The sequence below is a fragment of the Manihot esculenta genome, chromosome 12 (genome assembly GCF_001659605.2).
Source record: "Manihot esculenta cultivar AM560-2 chromosome 12, M.esculenta_v8, whole genome shotgun sequence".
In the NCBI taxonomy this organism is placed as follows: domain Eukaryota; kingdom Viridiplantae; phylum Streptophyta; class Magnoliopsida; order Malpighiales; family Euphorbiaceae; genus Manihot; species Manihot esculenta.
Genome location: NC_035172.2, coordinates 35,802,530 through 35,819,668, shown reverse-complemented (window position 1 = coordinate 35,819,668; position 17,139 = coordinate 35,802,530). Strand labels below are relative to the sequence as shown.

General features: G+C 35.8%; 1 protein-coding gene and 1 pseudogene across 1 annotated transcript; one reads left to right on the top strand and one right to left on the bottom strand.

Annotated features, from left to right (window-relative positions):
- Positions 1-2,142: 2,142 nt before the first annotated feature.
- Positions 2,143-7,172, top strand: LOC110627813 (annotated as a pseudogene).
- A 609-nt stretch (positions 7,173-7,781) lies between these two features.
- Positions 7,782-9,584, bottom strand: LOC110627814 (monooxygenase 2). Its single transcript, XM_021774184.2, has 3 exons — positions 9,317-9,584; positions 8,991-9,222; positions 7,782-8,887 (listed from the first exon to the last, which is right to left on the bottom strand). The coding sequence occupies exons 1-3, from the start codon at positions 9,535-9,537 to the stop codon at positions 8,096-8,098; spliced, it is 1,245 nt and encodes a 414-aa protein (XP_021629876.1). The 5' UTR covers positions 9,538-9,584; the 3' UTR covers positions 7,782-8,095.
- Positions 9,585-17,139: the final 7,555 nt, after the last annotated feature.

Here is a 17,139-nt window from a genome sequence, read left to right as displayed (position 1 = left end):
ATTACGGCACGAGTAATGGGACAACCATTATTGAAGAGCTAGGTAAGTGAAGCGGCATGAGCAGAGAAAGACCAATCTCAATGGGCCACGTGCCTCAGATCGTGAGAATAACTGTCACCTTCAAATATGAAGAATTGAAGGCCGACGAAGGAATCTCTGATGCTACACAATAATTGCCTAAAGTGAGCCATGAGTTGTCACCACAAAATAAAATCACATGGTAAGCATCTGATAAGCCGGTACCCGATCCCACCCGAGAAAAGGAAGTCTCAGATACCGTTACACTTGGTTATTTATCAAGGCTCACCCTTCCTTGAAAAGGTCAAGTCTCATCATAAAATTACTGTTAACAGGCACAAGCCAACATATCCCCATCACGCCTGTAATCGCTGGATCACCTTGGTTAGCTGGCAAAATCTCTTATCAAATAGTCGACCATATTATCACCGGAATTTTTGAAGATACTATATTAAATTCATGCTCTTACGGTATAAAAGCGAATAATTACAGCGTTAAAAGTATGCAATTTTTACATAATTATTCTTAAGTTCTAAGCATTATAATATTTTTGTCTCATTCTTTAGTTTACTGACTTGAGCGTTGAAGTGGCTGTCGTAGGCGCCATCACATTCTCTTTTTTACAGGATTGACTAATCACCACATAGCTCTCTTTTTGGCTATGTCATCAACTTGATTTCAGTAATATCATTTTGTTCAATTAAAATATATGAAAGAAAATTAGAAATATAATTTTATACTTTTGGGGGATATTGTTGAAATTGATATGTTCCGCATTGTCTATCGATTAGATGGTACGTTAAATTTTAGTATCAAAGTTAATGGAAAATAAAATTATGGTATTATTGTATCTTGGATCCACTAAAATTCAGTTTACATGAATTTTTTTTTTTGATTTTTTAACTATTGAGTAAATCTTGTGGATATTTCATAAAAAACAATTAAAAACAAATAATTAAATATAATGAAAAATATATGTATATTTTATACTTATTTAAATTGGGTTTATATAAATTTATAATGTAGTATATGAAATTTTATTTGCATGAAATTTGATATATTTTTTTATTATATTATATAAATTAATAATAATAATAATAATAATAATAATAATATATTTTAAATAAAAACCTATTAAAATGGACTGAAATGAAAATGAAATTTTTTTTATCAATAAAGATTCGATGTAGACAATTATTTTCTTTATTTTTTTTTTAAAAAAAAGAAGATGTACGCAACAAAAAGTGCTTATTAGTATCGAAAAGTTAAATTTTGTATATTTATCGATTTAATCAAAATTTTAAATCTTCTCATACTTGTTCATTATTTCAAAAATAATTAAAATTTTATCTAATTTAAATATTTTTTTGGGTCTAATTTTAAATTTTAATTTAAGAGAACTGTATATAATCACACATCAAGTCAACTGATTTTATAACGTGAATTTCACAAAAAACATATTTTTTCGAAAGAAATAAATCCATGCTAAATTTAAGAATTTTTATTAATTTACAGTAAAAATATTTAGCTAATTAGTATCTCTATATTCTTTTCTTTTTTTCAGAAATCTAAGGCTATGTATATGCATGACCTCTATTTAAAAAATTAAAAAAAATTCAATTTTATTGATATATAGATAACATAATTAATATTGAAGTTTAATTTTAAATATTTTTTTAAATAAAAATTAAAAATTAAAAATTTAAAATTTAAAATCTCTCATATTTATTTAAATATATTTATCATTAAATTAAATTTATAGTTAAAATTAAATTAATTAAATTACTTTATTTATTCAAGGTATTATATTTAATTAATTTTTAATGAGTTACCGGTTGAACCAATGACTCACTCGATTCCTTCACCGGGCTAACCTTCGGTCCGGGTTTAACAACACCGGTCTGAGCGATGGACTAGCCACAGTAAGTAACGACGTTTAACTTCCAACGCGGCCGACAGGTATTTTCCCAGGACGAGTCGTCGCTCAAGTGGAAGGACGAGTAAAACAACTGGACTCCACAGCGTTTAAATAAAAACAAAAAATTGAGAAACGCCGAGGACAACGTGGACCTTTAAAAAGCTGCCACATTAGTACACGTCAAGTTTAGCGGCTATACTTTTTGTCCTTTTCTTTTGAGGGCCCACATATTCAGTGCAACTGGTCGGAAGGTGAGAGGAGATAATTTATTGACTCGAATTGGGAAGACGTGTAGGCAGTGAAACGTTTCTGCCTTTCAAAAATTTGCAGAGGCCAGCCATGGCGGATTCTTCTTCATCCAAAAAGTTCCGGTGGAAGTACGATGTCTTCTTGAGTTTCAGAGGCAAAGAAACTCGGACTCACTTCACCAGCCATCTTTATCACGCATTGTGCAGAAAAGGAATCAATACTTTCATCGATGGGAAGATAGAGAGAGGTGAAGAGATCACTAGTTCGATTGTTGATGCGATCATAGGATCAAGGATTTCCATTGTTGTTTTCTCTCCAGACTATGCTTCTTCTCCGTATTGCTTGGATGAATTGCTGACGATGCTTGCTCGTTTAGATGAGTCAAAACGCCATGTCGTTTTTCCCATATTCTACAAGGTGGATCCAGTGGATGTAGAGCACCAAACTGGCAGGTTTGGCCAAGCATTTGGTAAACTTGAAGGGCATTCGGAGGAGAAGGTGAAAAGGTGGAGAGAAGCTCTAGCTAAGGCTGCTGAATTGTCTGGGTGGCACTTGGATGATGGGTAATAATTTTCACTCTTCCAGTGTTTGATGATTTTTCTGATTCATTTCGAATTTCATTTATGTGATGCTACTATTATTTACCAGGATAGTGCAGCTAAAATTGAATATCTTGTACGTCGATGTGAACGTATTTTTGGTTTTGGATACTCGATCGGATCGGTTTTATTACAGTTATATTTGGATAGAATTAGATTAGAACTAGTGTATTATCGATCTTGTGTTGCTCGAACTGCATTCTTGTGAATACCCAAAGCACTATTTTTCAGTTCACCAGATGTAAATTATAATTTGCCGTTTTCATCCTTAGTTATTTATAATTAATTAGAACCAAATTATCATTAGAACTAGTACTCTTAATTGTTTTGGCTTCGCTCAGAATGCTTTGGTGGCTTTATGATCATTATACGTCTCTCATGATTCAAAATTGGCAGGGATGAAGCTAAATTTATTCAGAGCGTTGTTGAAACGGTCTCAGTTAAACTGAACAGAAAATTGTTACCTCTTCCTGAACACAATGTTGGGATAGAATCCCGTGTAGAAGAGGTGATTTGTATGTTAAGCATTGGATTGAAAGATGTTCGCATGGTGGGGATATTGGGAACTGGTGGAATAGGCAAGACGACTCTTGCCAAAACCATTTATAATAAAATTGCAAATCAATTTGAAGGGAGTTGCTTTCTTGAAAATGTTAGGAAAATCTCAGAGCAAGCACTTCAAGAAACCGTACTTATTGAGTTAATAGGAGATAAAAATGTATTGGTGGGAAACTTTGCTAGAGGAATCAATTGCATAGAGGAGATGTTATGCAATAAAAGGGTTCTTATTGTTATTGATGATGTGGATAATGTGGTTCAATTGAGAAGTTTTGGACTTAATTGTTTTGGTGCGGGAAGTAGAATTATTATCACAACTAGAGATGAACATTTGCTAGTTGTACATGGAGTGGAAAGAGTATATAAGATTAAAGAATTACATACCAATGATGCTCTTGTGCTTTTTAGTTGGAATGCATTCAAGAATTCGCAGCCTCCAGATGATTATGCAGAGCTTGCACATTTTTTTTTAAATTATGCTAGAGGCCTTCCCTTAGCTCTTGTTGTTTTGGGCTCCTTTCTGTACAGAAGAAAGGTGCCTGAGTGGGAAAGTGAAATTGCTAAACTGAGACAAAGTCCTAATAGAGAGATATTTGAAATCCTCAAGGTAAGCTACGACGGCTTGGAGGATAATGAGAAAGCCATTTTCCTTGATATTGCATGTTTCTTTAAAGGAATGGACAAAGATGTTGTAATCAAAATTCTAGAAGCATGTGATTTCAACCCAGTTATTGGGGTACAAGTTCTCATCGAAAAGTCCTTGATAAGTATAGAAAACAATAAGATGCAGATGCATGCTTTACTACAATCAATGGGCGAGGAAGTTGTTCGCCAGCAATCTGTGAAACCTAATCGGCGCAGCAGATTGTGGTCTTACAAGGATGTTATTGAGGTTCTGGCAGGAAATATGGTAAGTCAGCCTACATTTCTCCTCTACGTTTAGATGCTACTAAACCCCGACGCCCCCCCCACCCCACCCCAACCAACCAAAAAAAAGAAAAAGAAATATCTTTATAATTGACAAATTCTAATATTTGTATGATTACATGCTTTGGATTGTTAGGGAACAGATGATATTGAAGGCATTTTGGTAGACCTACCTGAATCTGAAGAGATACAGTTGAGTGCTGAAGCATTTGTGAAAATGAAAAGACTTCGGATACTATTAATCCGCAATGCTCATATTACTGGTGGCCCTGTGGATCTCCCTAATGAGTTAAGGTGGCTTGAATGGCCTTCATGTCCATTGCCATCAATGCCATCTGGACTTTGGGGAAGAAAACTTGTTGGGCTAAACATGCATCGCAGCTGCATCAGGCAATTTGGGGAAGGATTCAAGGTTACATTTAAATTTTATATACATTTAAATTTCTATATATGAACTTTTATAAAAGCATTCTCATAGACTGTGAAGGTACCTTTGCTGTAACACTAAGCGAAACACCTCTGTGCAAAGCAGGGTATCTAAGGCCGTGTACGCCAACCCTCCAATAGCCCTCAAGTGTGGGATATTTTCTGCACTGGTTCACCCTTTTATTCTTACACTCACACACATCCAGAGACACACTCAGATACATATTTATTTATTTATGTTTTTATTTTAAAATTCCTCTGTTTTTTACAGAACTACTTGACATTTATGGATTTGAGAGATTGTGAATCCCTAATAGAGACACCTGACTTCTCATTCATCCCAAATCTTGAAAGGTTGAATCTTGGAGGTTGTTCAAATTTAGTTGAGGTTCATCAGTCTGTTGGATATCTTGATAAACTTGAATTTTTGAGCTTCGAGTTCTGCTTTAACCTGAAAAGTCTTCCTAAGAAGTTTAAATTGAGATCTCTTCGAACACTGCTTCTTACTGGCTGCACAAAACTTGAGGCATTTCCAGATATTGTGGGAGAGATGAAATGGCTGGAGAAGGTTTGTCTACATGGGACAGCAATAAAAGTTCTTCCTTCATCAATTGAAAATCTTACTGGGCTTAAAGTCTTGACAGTGACATATTGCAAAAACCTCACCAATATTCCAAGTAGCATTTATAAGTTGCGACATCTTAAGCGTCTACTTCTTGAAGGCTGCTCTAGACTTGATGAGTTTCCATTGAATTGTAATGGACATTCCTTATCAGGGTTTCCTACGTTAAGATTTCTGGATCTACGAAACTGCAGACTTTCGGGAATCAATTTCGTAGTGGACCATCATTGCTTTTCCATGTTGAGGGATTTGGATCTTTCAGGTAATGATTTTATTAGTCTTCCACCAAGCATTCACCTACTGAATTGCTTGAGGAGCCTCAAACTATCCAACTGTAAGAAGGTCAAAGAAATTCCAGAGCTTCCAATCAATATGAAGAGTGTGGAAGCAAGAGATTGTGGATCACTTGAAAGGTTTTCACAATTTCAAAGAATATTTAAATGTAATAAAGAGGATAGACCGAACAGACTTCATGATATTGACTTCTCCAACTGCCATAAACTTGCTGAAAATGAGGGAAATTTTTTGGAGAATTCATTGCTGAGCAAGGTTAGCTTTTCTGCAAACTTAAAGTGTCCCTATCTACCTCTTGCCTTTTTCCCACAACTGTGTCTGTAAATGTGCACACATGCACGTGTACATACATTCTTTTGACAAAGTTTTTGGTGCGTTAGCGAGAGTTGAACTAAATACCCTGTCAACTTTTTTTTTTTTTCCCTTTCATTTCTATTATTTGTTAACTCTAACCAATAGTTTGGTGATTTTCATGCCACAGAAATTTCGTCAGGACCGTAGAGTTGAAATATTTCTTCCTGGAAGTGAGATTCCGGAGTGGTTCAGCTATTTTAGCGAAAAGGATTCATTATCATTCCAAGTACCCTCACAGAAGTGTGAGAAAATCAGAGCGCTAGTGCTTTGTGCCATTTTAAGTTTAAGAGATGGAGAGACAGCAAACATATCACGTGAAGTTTTCATCAATGGTCAAAATGTAATAAGGTTTTCAAGACAGTTCTTTTCATTGGAGTCAGATCACATGTGGTTGTACTATCTTCCAAGTCGTTTTATTAAGGGCTTGCATTTGAAGCAGAATGGTTATTCTCGCTTTGAGGTTTCATTTGAAGTACTTGGAGCATCAGCTGGTTCAACCCTGAAGAGATGTGGGGTCTATTTGGTTTACAAGCCAAATGAGGTGGTGGAGGATTCAAGTGTTAGCCGATCTGTTAGTTGTCAAATGGAATCAATGTCATTTGATCTCAAGAGAAGCTGTGACAATGACTTGGAATGTGATGTTGATTCAATGGTGAAGAAGAGGACAACAGAGGCATCTCAAATGGCTAAGAACTGTGTTGAACGGCATCTGGAGCTTCCAATGCCATCCAATATCGGTGAGCAGCAGGGGAAACAGTGGCTTTCATTATCTCTGCAACCACACAGGAATCAAACGATGGAGGAGCATGGAACAACGTTCAACATTCAGGGCAATTAGAATAAGCTCACTTTGCAACAGTGGCTCTGATGACTCAAGATCCAGTGGCATGAGAGATTTGGTAAATTTCTCAGATTAACAATTATTTTTTTGCCAGGGAATCAATGACAGGCACCCAAAATTACAGAGCGTGTTCTTCTTCCTCCAGTATCCATGGCAGATTTGTGAACAAACGCTTATGAGAATTAACACTCATTTTATTTTGTGTGATTTATCTGTTGCATTGGATGCCTTATGCCCTTTATTTTCACTTGCATCTTGAAGGGGCTTGTGCTGCTGTGTTTTCCAGCTTTTACAACCTCAGGTACCAACATTTTCTACTTACTGGTATGCTGCTTGTTTTTCTAATTTAGTTCTGTGCGCTAAGCATTTAAATGTTGTTGGATTTATCATTGCTGTGTGGTCGAGGTGAATGATGGTCGTAAAAGCAATGATTTATCATTGCTTCAAATCATGGTTCAAATATCATATAAGGTCATCAAGAATATTATCCAGTATTTTTAGTCCTTAAAAGAGGCTTGTATTTATGCTTGTTCATATGAATTTCAAATACCCAAAACTTTCAAGTCTTAAGAGTAATTATGTAATTCCAGCTTTGTTTTAAATTCTGTCTGGATGTCATTTGGAGTCTATTTTTCATTTTTAAATTGTTAATTTTGAAGACTGAAATATGATCTAACTTGAAATACTAGGGACTAAAGTGAGATGATAAACTCATGATTTTATATTCAAGAATGAAAGTAAAGTCTTAAATAATCCTAGGAAATAAATTTGTTAATTTTGGAACAGTTAGGAAGTAGACTGTGTATTATGAAAATCTAAGGGAAATTTAGTAGTTAATTTAGCTGCAGGATTGGTAGAATAGACCTATAAACACTTCAATCATTATCAAAGATTCTTAAATTAGACTTCAAACACATTTCTAGGCAGCAGATCTCTTTCAAGTATTGAAGAAAATTAATAAAATAAATAACATCATAAAACAAGTTAAAATTTAGTTATTTTATTGATTCCAGAAAAATAAAACATCTATTACTAGTATCTACATAGTCTTTTAAAATAATTTCATTAACAGAATAAATTGGGAGATATTTATTACTGGCAAACTAAACCTATAGGCATATAACCTCATTTATTTAATTTATTACTGGTAAACTAAACCTATAGGCAGTTAGGCACATAACCTCATTTATTTAACTTACTAAAAAAAAATTGAAAAAAAAAACCTAATTGATTTTACACTAACCCAACTCAAATACAAACGAGACTCACAATTCCTCGAAAAAAAACATCTAGTCTGATTTATTAGATGAATGTTGCAGCTCAGCAGAGGCAGAGAAGCTTGGCAGTGTCCCACAGTCATAACGAGCAACATTGGAGAGCATGGGGAAGATGAATACATAGAAAATATACTTAAAAAATTTCTTCCACCATTGCAAACCACCTTGCTGTATCCATCCTGACATATACGCCCCAGTGATGAGCGTAGCAGCTCGCCACCTCCTTTCTTTAACGTACCCATCTAAGGCTCTAGCCATATCCTCTGGAACAAGCAGTCCCCCATTTTTGATAAAAGAATTTCCAATGTGTCTGCCCAATACAACTGCATCTTCTAGAGCTGCACAGCCACCTTGTGCTATATCAGGTGTCATTGGGTGCATAGCATCACCAGCTACTGTTACGTTTCCTTTGCTTAGGTTTCCAAATATGACATCCCATGGAAGTCTCAACATCAATGGAGCCCATGTCAAATTTGAGAGATCTGCATGACGTACTACTTCTATGTATTGTGATGGAAAATTATATGCATACTTGTCAATCACTTCTTTCTGTATTAGTTGTGGGTCCCTTGCCATGTTTTCTTCTTCAGGGCAAACTAAAAACCAGTATATCTCTTTGTCAGTTAGAGGAACATAACCACCCCTTCTCCCAACATCCGCAAACTGGGTGACTTCTTGATTGAACCCGTGGCCTTGAGGAAGCACTGCCAATCCACGGACTGCTGTTCGACCAGAATGAACCGGTGCAGAGAGTCCTAGCCACTTGGCCACCACCGAGTGCACCCCATCACAGCCTATCAAAACCTACAATAGTATCCCCATAAAAAGTTAATCTCTTCCATATGTAAAACTTTTTTTTTTCGATTTTAGTACCATTGAGTTAATGTCAAGGTATATATACACACACCTTAGATTTGATCGGAGTACCATCTTCCAAATGAAGCACAGCAATGGAAACATTACCAATTTTTTGCTGTTCAATAGAGGTGAACTTAGAAGAAAATCGAATTGAATCAGCAGGCAATTCTTCTGCTAGAGCCTCCAATAGAGCTTTGCGATGAACTGTTATGAGTCCTTGAGCTTTTACACTGAATTTGATCTCTTGAACAGCTCCTGTAGCCACATTGGTTATAGAGCCCCTAACAATTATAAGACAATGGTGAAGCATCTATAAGTAATTAATTAACAAATTCTGCATGCTAATTATATGAGAAGGGTATACGTAGAACACACCTTGTGAAAGGAGTATAAAGGGATTTAAGCTTATGAGAAACGCCAAGAGCATCAAGAGCGAGCCAAGCATTTGGTGTGAGGGTCAAGGCTGCACCAGTGGATCGTAGCGTTTCTGATTTCTCTAAGATCAAAGATCGAACCCCAACTCTCTTCAAGGCTATGGCGGTGGCCAGCCCAGCTATTCCAGCACCAACGATCACTACATCTTCTACAGTCTCCATATTTCTGTCCTTTCTTTAATCTTTTAGTTACAATTTCTGTGTGCAGAAGGAAGGTTTTGGAAGTGTCCTAATATATAGGACCTCGTATCAACACACCATAATTGACCAGATTGAAAAGTATGGCATTACGTATGCTAGTTGAAATGAAAAACATCTGGACGTACATGGTATCTCATTTCCCGAAGATTCTCTCTCTTGCTTTCCAAGTAATTTTTTTTAAAGACATTAAAAAAAATATTTTTAATCAGTTTTCCACTTTAAAATAATTTAATTTATATTAAAATATTTAGTGATATTAAATCGTTAATAAACAAAAATAATTTTTGCTTGCTGTTAGAAATATGAACAGAAACATTATATTAATATAAATTAAACAATAAATTCTGAATTGAAAATAAGTAGAATCACATTGTATTTTTTTATATATTTTTATTTTTTAATTAATAATTATATTTTATTTAATATGTCAATAATTTTCAATGACGTGTAAAAATTATTATTTTTTATTAATAAAATGATATTATAAAATATTATCTCGATATAAATTAAATTATAGATGTTAAATTGATAATATTTTTATACTTTTTCCATTTTTTTTAAGCCATGTACTTTGCAGCTTCATCTCTATGACTTGAAAAATCATAGATCCTTCTTGGACTTGTATTCCTATCTCTTGCGCCATCTCCTTAAAGGTTGTTTGGTCAACCATGTCTAGAATGGCAGCGTATCATCATTTCTCCTTTTTTTTTTTTTTTTTCCCCAAAATTTTAAGACATCTTCAAGTTCGCTTCCAATTCATTTATCACAAGTCGTTTGATTTATACATGTATTCTAAAGTTAATAAAATTTTTGTCGATAACAATAAAAATTTTATACTTTTATTAATAAATTTTTATTTTATTAAAAATATTCTAAAGTTAATAATATTATTATACCATGTTAATACGAATAAATGCATCTTAAAATTAATTATAAGCTGAAATGATGATATTTTTTTTTATTAATGCATTTCTTCTGATCGGTGAAAATAGTGTGAGTAGGGTTTTTTTTTTTTTTTTTTGATGGGTTGGGTTCTGGGTCGTTTTGTTTTTATTTATTTTGAAGCTTTTGAGATTAATTTATTAGACCTGATTTTTATGGAATACAGATATATCAAACTCCTCTTATCGATGAGTTATGAAAATATTTAATATTTTTAATTTTGAGATATTTATAATTTTTTTATTAAAATGTAAATCTGAAAAATAAATTAAAATCTTAAATTAATTTTTACTTAAGTTTAAGTCCCATTAATTAATTTAATAAAGTTTAAAATAATAATAAGAAATGAATAAAAATAAATAATAGAATAATAACTAAATTGTTAATAAATTCATTAAATTAAAATTTTATTTGAGATAAATAATTTTATTAATCAATAGTTATTAATTTTTTAACATAAAAAAGGGAGTGGTGGAGGGATCAAAATGTTAATTGATTTTTATTATTATCTATCTAATTATCTAAAAAATTCCTAATAAGCAGGTTAATAATTGGTCTTTAATTTAGCTAATTATAATTTTTCAAACTTTTTATTTTATAAGAAAAAATTAAAATTTAAAATTAAGTAATAAATTTATCATATAATTGATTATAGAATTTGATAATAAATTTATTAAGAATAATTCAACCTATTAATAAATAATTATCACTTAATTTATTAAGAGAGGAAAAAGGATGGACAGTGCAGTTGTTGATGGTGTCCAATCCAATAAATATAAATCTTGCTTTTATCACAAAATAATTATAAATTTAGTAAGTGTAATCTATATGGAACTATTTATTTTTTAAAATATAAATTAAAAAAATAAAATATAAAATTTATCGTATTTACTCAATACATTTATTATCAGACTATGCGTTGAATTGCTGTATAAAAATAATTTAATCTTTGTTCTATATAATCTTATTAGCTTTAATTGACTGTAAAAAGTGAATTAATTAAAAAAATTAATCAAATTAAAAAAATATTTAGTTTCAAAAAATATCTTGATATTTTCGAGCTGCTAATTGCCAGGGAGAATGGCGGTAAAGAGTGGTTGTATGCACCAGGGGAGGTGCAAGAAGAGGGGCAGTGGTGTCTTCACAGTCCACCATGATCGGGGCTGTATCATGATTAGCGCGGTAGAGACAAGACTCATAAGACTTGAGGTGATTGGACAACTACGGTAATATACCGAATTTTTAATTTATTTATTTTATTATTATCAATGTAACAATTTGATATTTTAAATTAAATTTATCATGAAACTTGAAAATTCCTATATTTTTAATTTTTAGAATTTTATATTTGTATCATATAAAAATTTGAGAATTTATTTTAAAATTATTTAAAGATCATGTAGTAAATTTTGAAATTATTTTTATGTTTTATAAATTTTTTCGGATTTCCATGAGTTTTACAATTTTTTTTAAAATTCAGTTATAAAACAAAGAAAAAAAATTAAAAATAAAATAAAAATAAACTAAAATTTAAAAAAATTAAAATAATTAAATCGAATCGATCAAATTGAATTGATTGAATCGAACAGAATCCACCTCATTTTCTCTCCTACTCCCGATGCCCCCCATTTTCTTCTTCCTTTCTTTTCTTTTTCCTTTTTTTTTTCTCCTTTTCCTTTCCATTGGTTTTTTCTCGATTTCTCCTGCCTTCGACCACCATTTCCGACAAAGTTGGACTTTTTTTATACCTCTCCTCATGTGCTTCACATAAATACCAATTTTGCCCACCATCATCACTCGATTTGCACAAATCGAACATTCAAAGTTTATGGTCTTTTTATATTTTTTCTTGAAATTTCTCCTAAACCAAATATGCTATAAAAAATATAAAGTTACCAATGTCTCATACTCGTTGAGAGCTTCGCATGGATACTAATTTCATAATTTTTCGACACCAAAAAATTATAAAAACCCATAAATTTGACCGTGAGTTTTTCGGGCCTTAGAATCATGTTTTTGATAAAATAAAAATATATTTTTATCCGTGGTGTTATGAGCTTTATGTAGATACTTTTATTTTGGAGAAATTCTACTGGCATCCGAGATTGCAATTTAGTCTTTTCTACCGTTTTCAAATGCCCTCAAATGTGATCTAAGTGTCAGAATTAGCATTGGTAAGCCCGAACTCAAATTATCGTTTTATTATAATATTTATGTTTAGCTTAATATATTATTGAATATATATATTAGGATGTGTAACGATACGAAAATCGGACCGCTACCGGCACTAGGATCCAGATCGACTTAAGGCCGCCGGGACCCGTAGCAAGCCTGACATACAACCTGTAAACCTGGGGGATAAGGGAAAAGGGGTGAGCTACAAGAGTCCAGTGAGCATAATAATAATAACAATTAAAACACATGCTATCATGTAATGCATCACATCACAACCATATCACATCAAGGATGGACTTCTCACCAAGTGTAACGACCCCAAAATGGACCGTCACCGGCGCTAGGATTCAGGTCGGCTTAAGGCCCCATTGCCAGGGCGTAGTCAAAGGCTCCTGGACTTTGCTATATACCTGCCAGGGCGTAGTCAAAGGCTCCTGGTCTTTGCTATACGTGCCAGGGCGTAGTCAAAGGCTCCTGGTCTTCCTGTCTGTGACTATTGGATCATTCAGCATTTACTCACATCATCAAATAACAATGCAATGCAACATATTCGTGACTACTAATGCAATCAACCTATGGCAGAATCATGATGCATGAGATATGCTAAAACATTCCATTGTGCAAGTAAAAGAATAAAGTTTAGTTCCACTCACCTCGGGCTAACTGGACTGACTGACTCTGCAGGTTCTGAACCTCTGGAGCAGGACTCACTGCTGCTCTCTCTGGTTCCTCTGGTCTGTATCAGCACATAAAGACTCAAATGAGGGACCAAACTATCGTAAGACTACCTCTCTTAAACTACCCAAGAAACCCCTTCATCTCACTCTAAAACTCATGCAAAACATGCAAAAGAAAAGCTGGACAGAACACTTTCGGCGGCAGGTTCGGCGGCCGAATAGCTAAACACTCTGACCAAGGGAAAACGGATCACCTCTTCTCAAACTCGCACACACTCTCTCAACCTCACTTTTTGCTTCAAACCCTTCAAAACGTGGTAAATGAGCAAACTCCTGCCTGAGCTGCTCAAAACACTTGCAGATGAGTCATAGAAGACGTGGCTAATTCATAGCAAGAATCTGAAGCCAACATCTGTCAAAACACATGACTCAGCTCACTAGCCAACTCAGCTTCGGCTGCCCAATCACATGCACACGCATGCAACCTTCGGGGGCCGAACTTTCCTTCGGAAGCCAAACACTTTCGGCGGCCGAACTTACTTTCGGCGGCCGAACTTGGCTCAACTGCCTTAGGTCATTTCAACTCAAAACTCAAAACTAAAGAACTGTAAAACCATAAAACACCTCATAACACATAGAAACCATAACTCCTACCCTTATATAGAATCCCAACACCCCGGCGTCCACCAAACAACAGGAATTCCGGTGCCGGATTCTAGCCGGGTATTACACCAAGGGTCCTCTACATAGTCCAACTGTGCCAGGGGCGTAGTGCAGGCCACACCTGGTCTTTCTCTTACATATCTCATAACATACATGTCCAACTGTGCCGGGGGCGTAGTGCAGGCCACACCCGGACTTTCACTTACATAGTGCCAGGGGTGTAGTGCAGGCCACACCTGGACTTCCATATCATATCATATCATGTTTCATCATACTGAGGACCAATGGGTCATCCAATATCCATTCACATCAACATCAAGATATGCAATGCAACATATTCGTGAATTCTAATGCAAGCAACTTAGGATATCACATGGCATTCATGATGCATGATTCATGCTAAAGTTTTTCATTTATTTTAAAACGGAAGAGTTTATTCTACTCACCTCTGGCTGACTCTGACAAGACTCTAAAGCAGCTGTCACTGCTGGGGTCCTCGGTTCCTCTGGTCCGAACCTACAAAGGCGGACTCAAATGAGGGACCAAACATACTAGAACATGACTCTAAAACATCCCCCAAAAACCCCTTAAAACACCTCAAAACATCCATGGAAAGCATGCAAAGGAAGGTTAAACAGGGCACTTTCGGCGGCAGGTTCGGCGGCCGAAAGTCCCTCTAGAGCCGAAAGTCAGGCAGGTTCGGCGGCACCTTCGGTGGCCGAAACTCCCAGACAGAGACGAAACTCATGCATGTTCGGCGGCACTTTCGGCGGCCGAAACTACCCTCCAGAGACGAAAGTCCTCTTTCGGGGGCAGGCTTCGGCAGCCGAAAGGCTTGCCTCCCAAGCAGGTTCGGCGGCCGAAAGTCCTTCGGCTGCCGAACCTGGTTTCTACCAAAGGACAGAAACTTGGTTCCTCATGCACAGTTGCCTCCCAACCTTTTAGATCAAGCATACAACTCACTCAAAACATACATAGATACATACATCAGCTCCTAGGGGCTTCAAACTATCCTAAACCCCATCTACAACACATCAAACAACCACAAGCATCATACATTGCTCAAAAACTTAACATAACCCTTAAACCAACCAAAAACCTAAACATGCATTTCTACCCCAAAGATCAACTTAAAACTTGTTTAAAACATAAAATGAGCTCAAGATCGGCCCTTACCTCTTGAAGATCGAGAGGAGAACGACCCTAGCTCGGAGATGGGAGAGATTGAGCTTCTTGAACCTCAAAGCTCCAAAACTTGCTTTATACTCGAAAATCTTCAAAACGAAGGTGAAAACTCATAAAAATCATGAAGAATGGAAGGAAGAAACTCAAGATCGGTGAGGGACGACAGAGAGCTCACCTTGGCCGAAAATGGGGAGAAAAACTCGCCCGTTTTCGGCTAAGGGACCCCTTTATAGGTGGCTGGCCAGGCCACATTCGGGAGCCGAACGTACCTCCGCAACGCATGCAAGTTCGGCGGTCGAACATGAGGTTCGGCGGCCGAACCTGGACTTCCCTCACTTATGTCTTTGGGGGCCTAAGGCTCTCCCGAAGTGCATGCATGTTCGGCGGCCGAACTTGAGGTTCGGCGGCCGAACCTGGGTCTTCCTCCAAGATTATTTTCATGCAAAAACTCATTTCCTTTTTACTTAAAACCATGAAATACATTAAAACATTTTATGAAAACATGTTTCTACCCTACTAGAGGCTTCCGACATCCGAGATTCCACCGGACGGTAGGAATTCCGATACCGGAGTCTAGTCGGGTATTACAGGATGATTATAATTGAGTGAGGTTGTTTGCTATAGCAATATATTATAATTAAGTACTTTAGAAAAATTTTGTAGAATTTTTTAGAATGTATTCAATATTTGTAGAATCGTAAAAGATTTTAATTGTGAGTTAAAATTTGTAATTCACTATTGGTGGTTTTTTTTTTTAGAATACTCGAAAAAAGTTATATAGTATTATGTTGTGGGCCTTAAGCCTTTGAGACTATTGAGATATATAAATTATATTGTCTTGCAGGTAGGGGTGAGCACTGTTCGGTTAGAACCAAAATAATCGATCGAACCGATTTGATTTAATAATTTAGTCCGATTTTAAAATAAAATCGGTTTGATTCGATTTTAATTTTTAAAAATTTCATATTAGTCGGTTCGATTCGGTTTTGGAGACAAAATAATTCAGTCGAACCGAACCGACCGAATTTAATCCTAAACGCTGCCTTTTATTATAGAGTTATATCACTTAGGCATTTCCCATCTCGCATACGGCCACCTACGTCCCTCTCTCTCAGACCTCAATCTCAGTTGAAGCACTTGACGGCCGCAAGACGACTCCTTACCAATCACTAGCCATCGTTCTCTCTTTTTCGTTCTCGTCCTTCAGTTCAGTCCCGCAGCCACGGCCACCCATCCACCTAGTCGCCAGTCCCGCAGCCACCCACCCACCCACCCACCCAAGCCAGAGTCTCTTCTCTCCATCCTTTGCTTCTTCAGTCCCGCAGCAAGGCCACCCACCCACCTAGTCGCTAGTCCCACAGCCACCCACCCACCCACCCACTCGCCAAAGCCAGAGTCTCTTCTCTCCTTCCTTCGCGTCTCTCTCTCACGGCCATTGCTCGCGGCTAGCGTCTTTCTCTCACAGCCGTTGCTCGCGGCTCGCATCTCTCCCTGATGGCAGGCGCTCGCATCTCTCCCTTATACTCGTGGTAAATTATAATTATTTTAAACTTAATTTTCTTTATATTTTTGAAACTATCTAATACTAGTTTTGGGTGTCCAGATTCTAGACACATGGTGTAGCACACTGATTCTGGATTGAATTTTATGATTAATTAAATATATTAGGTTCAAATCAATTCTTATTAGGCCCAAATTATAGTATAATTCAATGAAATTAGAGAAAAGCTCAAAAACTAATTTCAAACCGAACCGAACCGAATCAATTCAGTTCAGTTCAGTTTGGTTTTCTATCTTTTTTGGTTCAGTTCGGTCTACAATTTGAAAAAATTTGGTTAAATCGGTTTTGGCCAATTCGATTCGGTACCGAACCGACCGATACACACCCCCACTTACAGGAGGTTAAATCCTAGATATAAGG

Excerpts from the sequence above, each read along its gene's own strand:
- LOC110627814 (XM_021774184.2), bottom strand. The coding sequence starts at position 9,537 with ATGGAGACTGTAGAAGATGTAGTGATCGTTGGTGCTGGAATAGCTGGG. Across the intron at positions 9,223-9,316 it reads CTTTATACTCCTTTCACAAG|GGGCTCTATAACCAATGTGG; the intron begins GTGTGTTCTACG and ends TATAATTGTTAG. Across the intron at positions 8,888-8,990 it reads GTACTCCGATCAAATCTAAG|GTTTTGATAGGCTGTGATGG; the intron begins GTGTGTGTATAT and ends ATACTATTGTAG.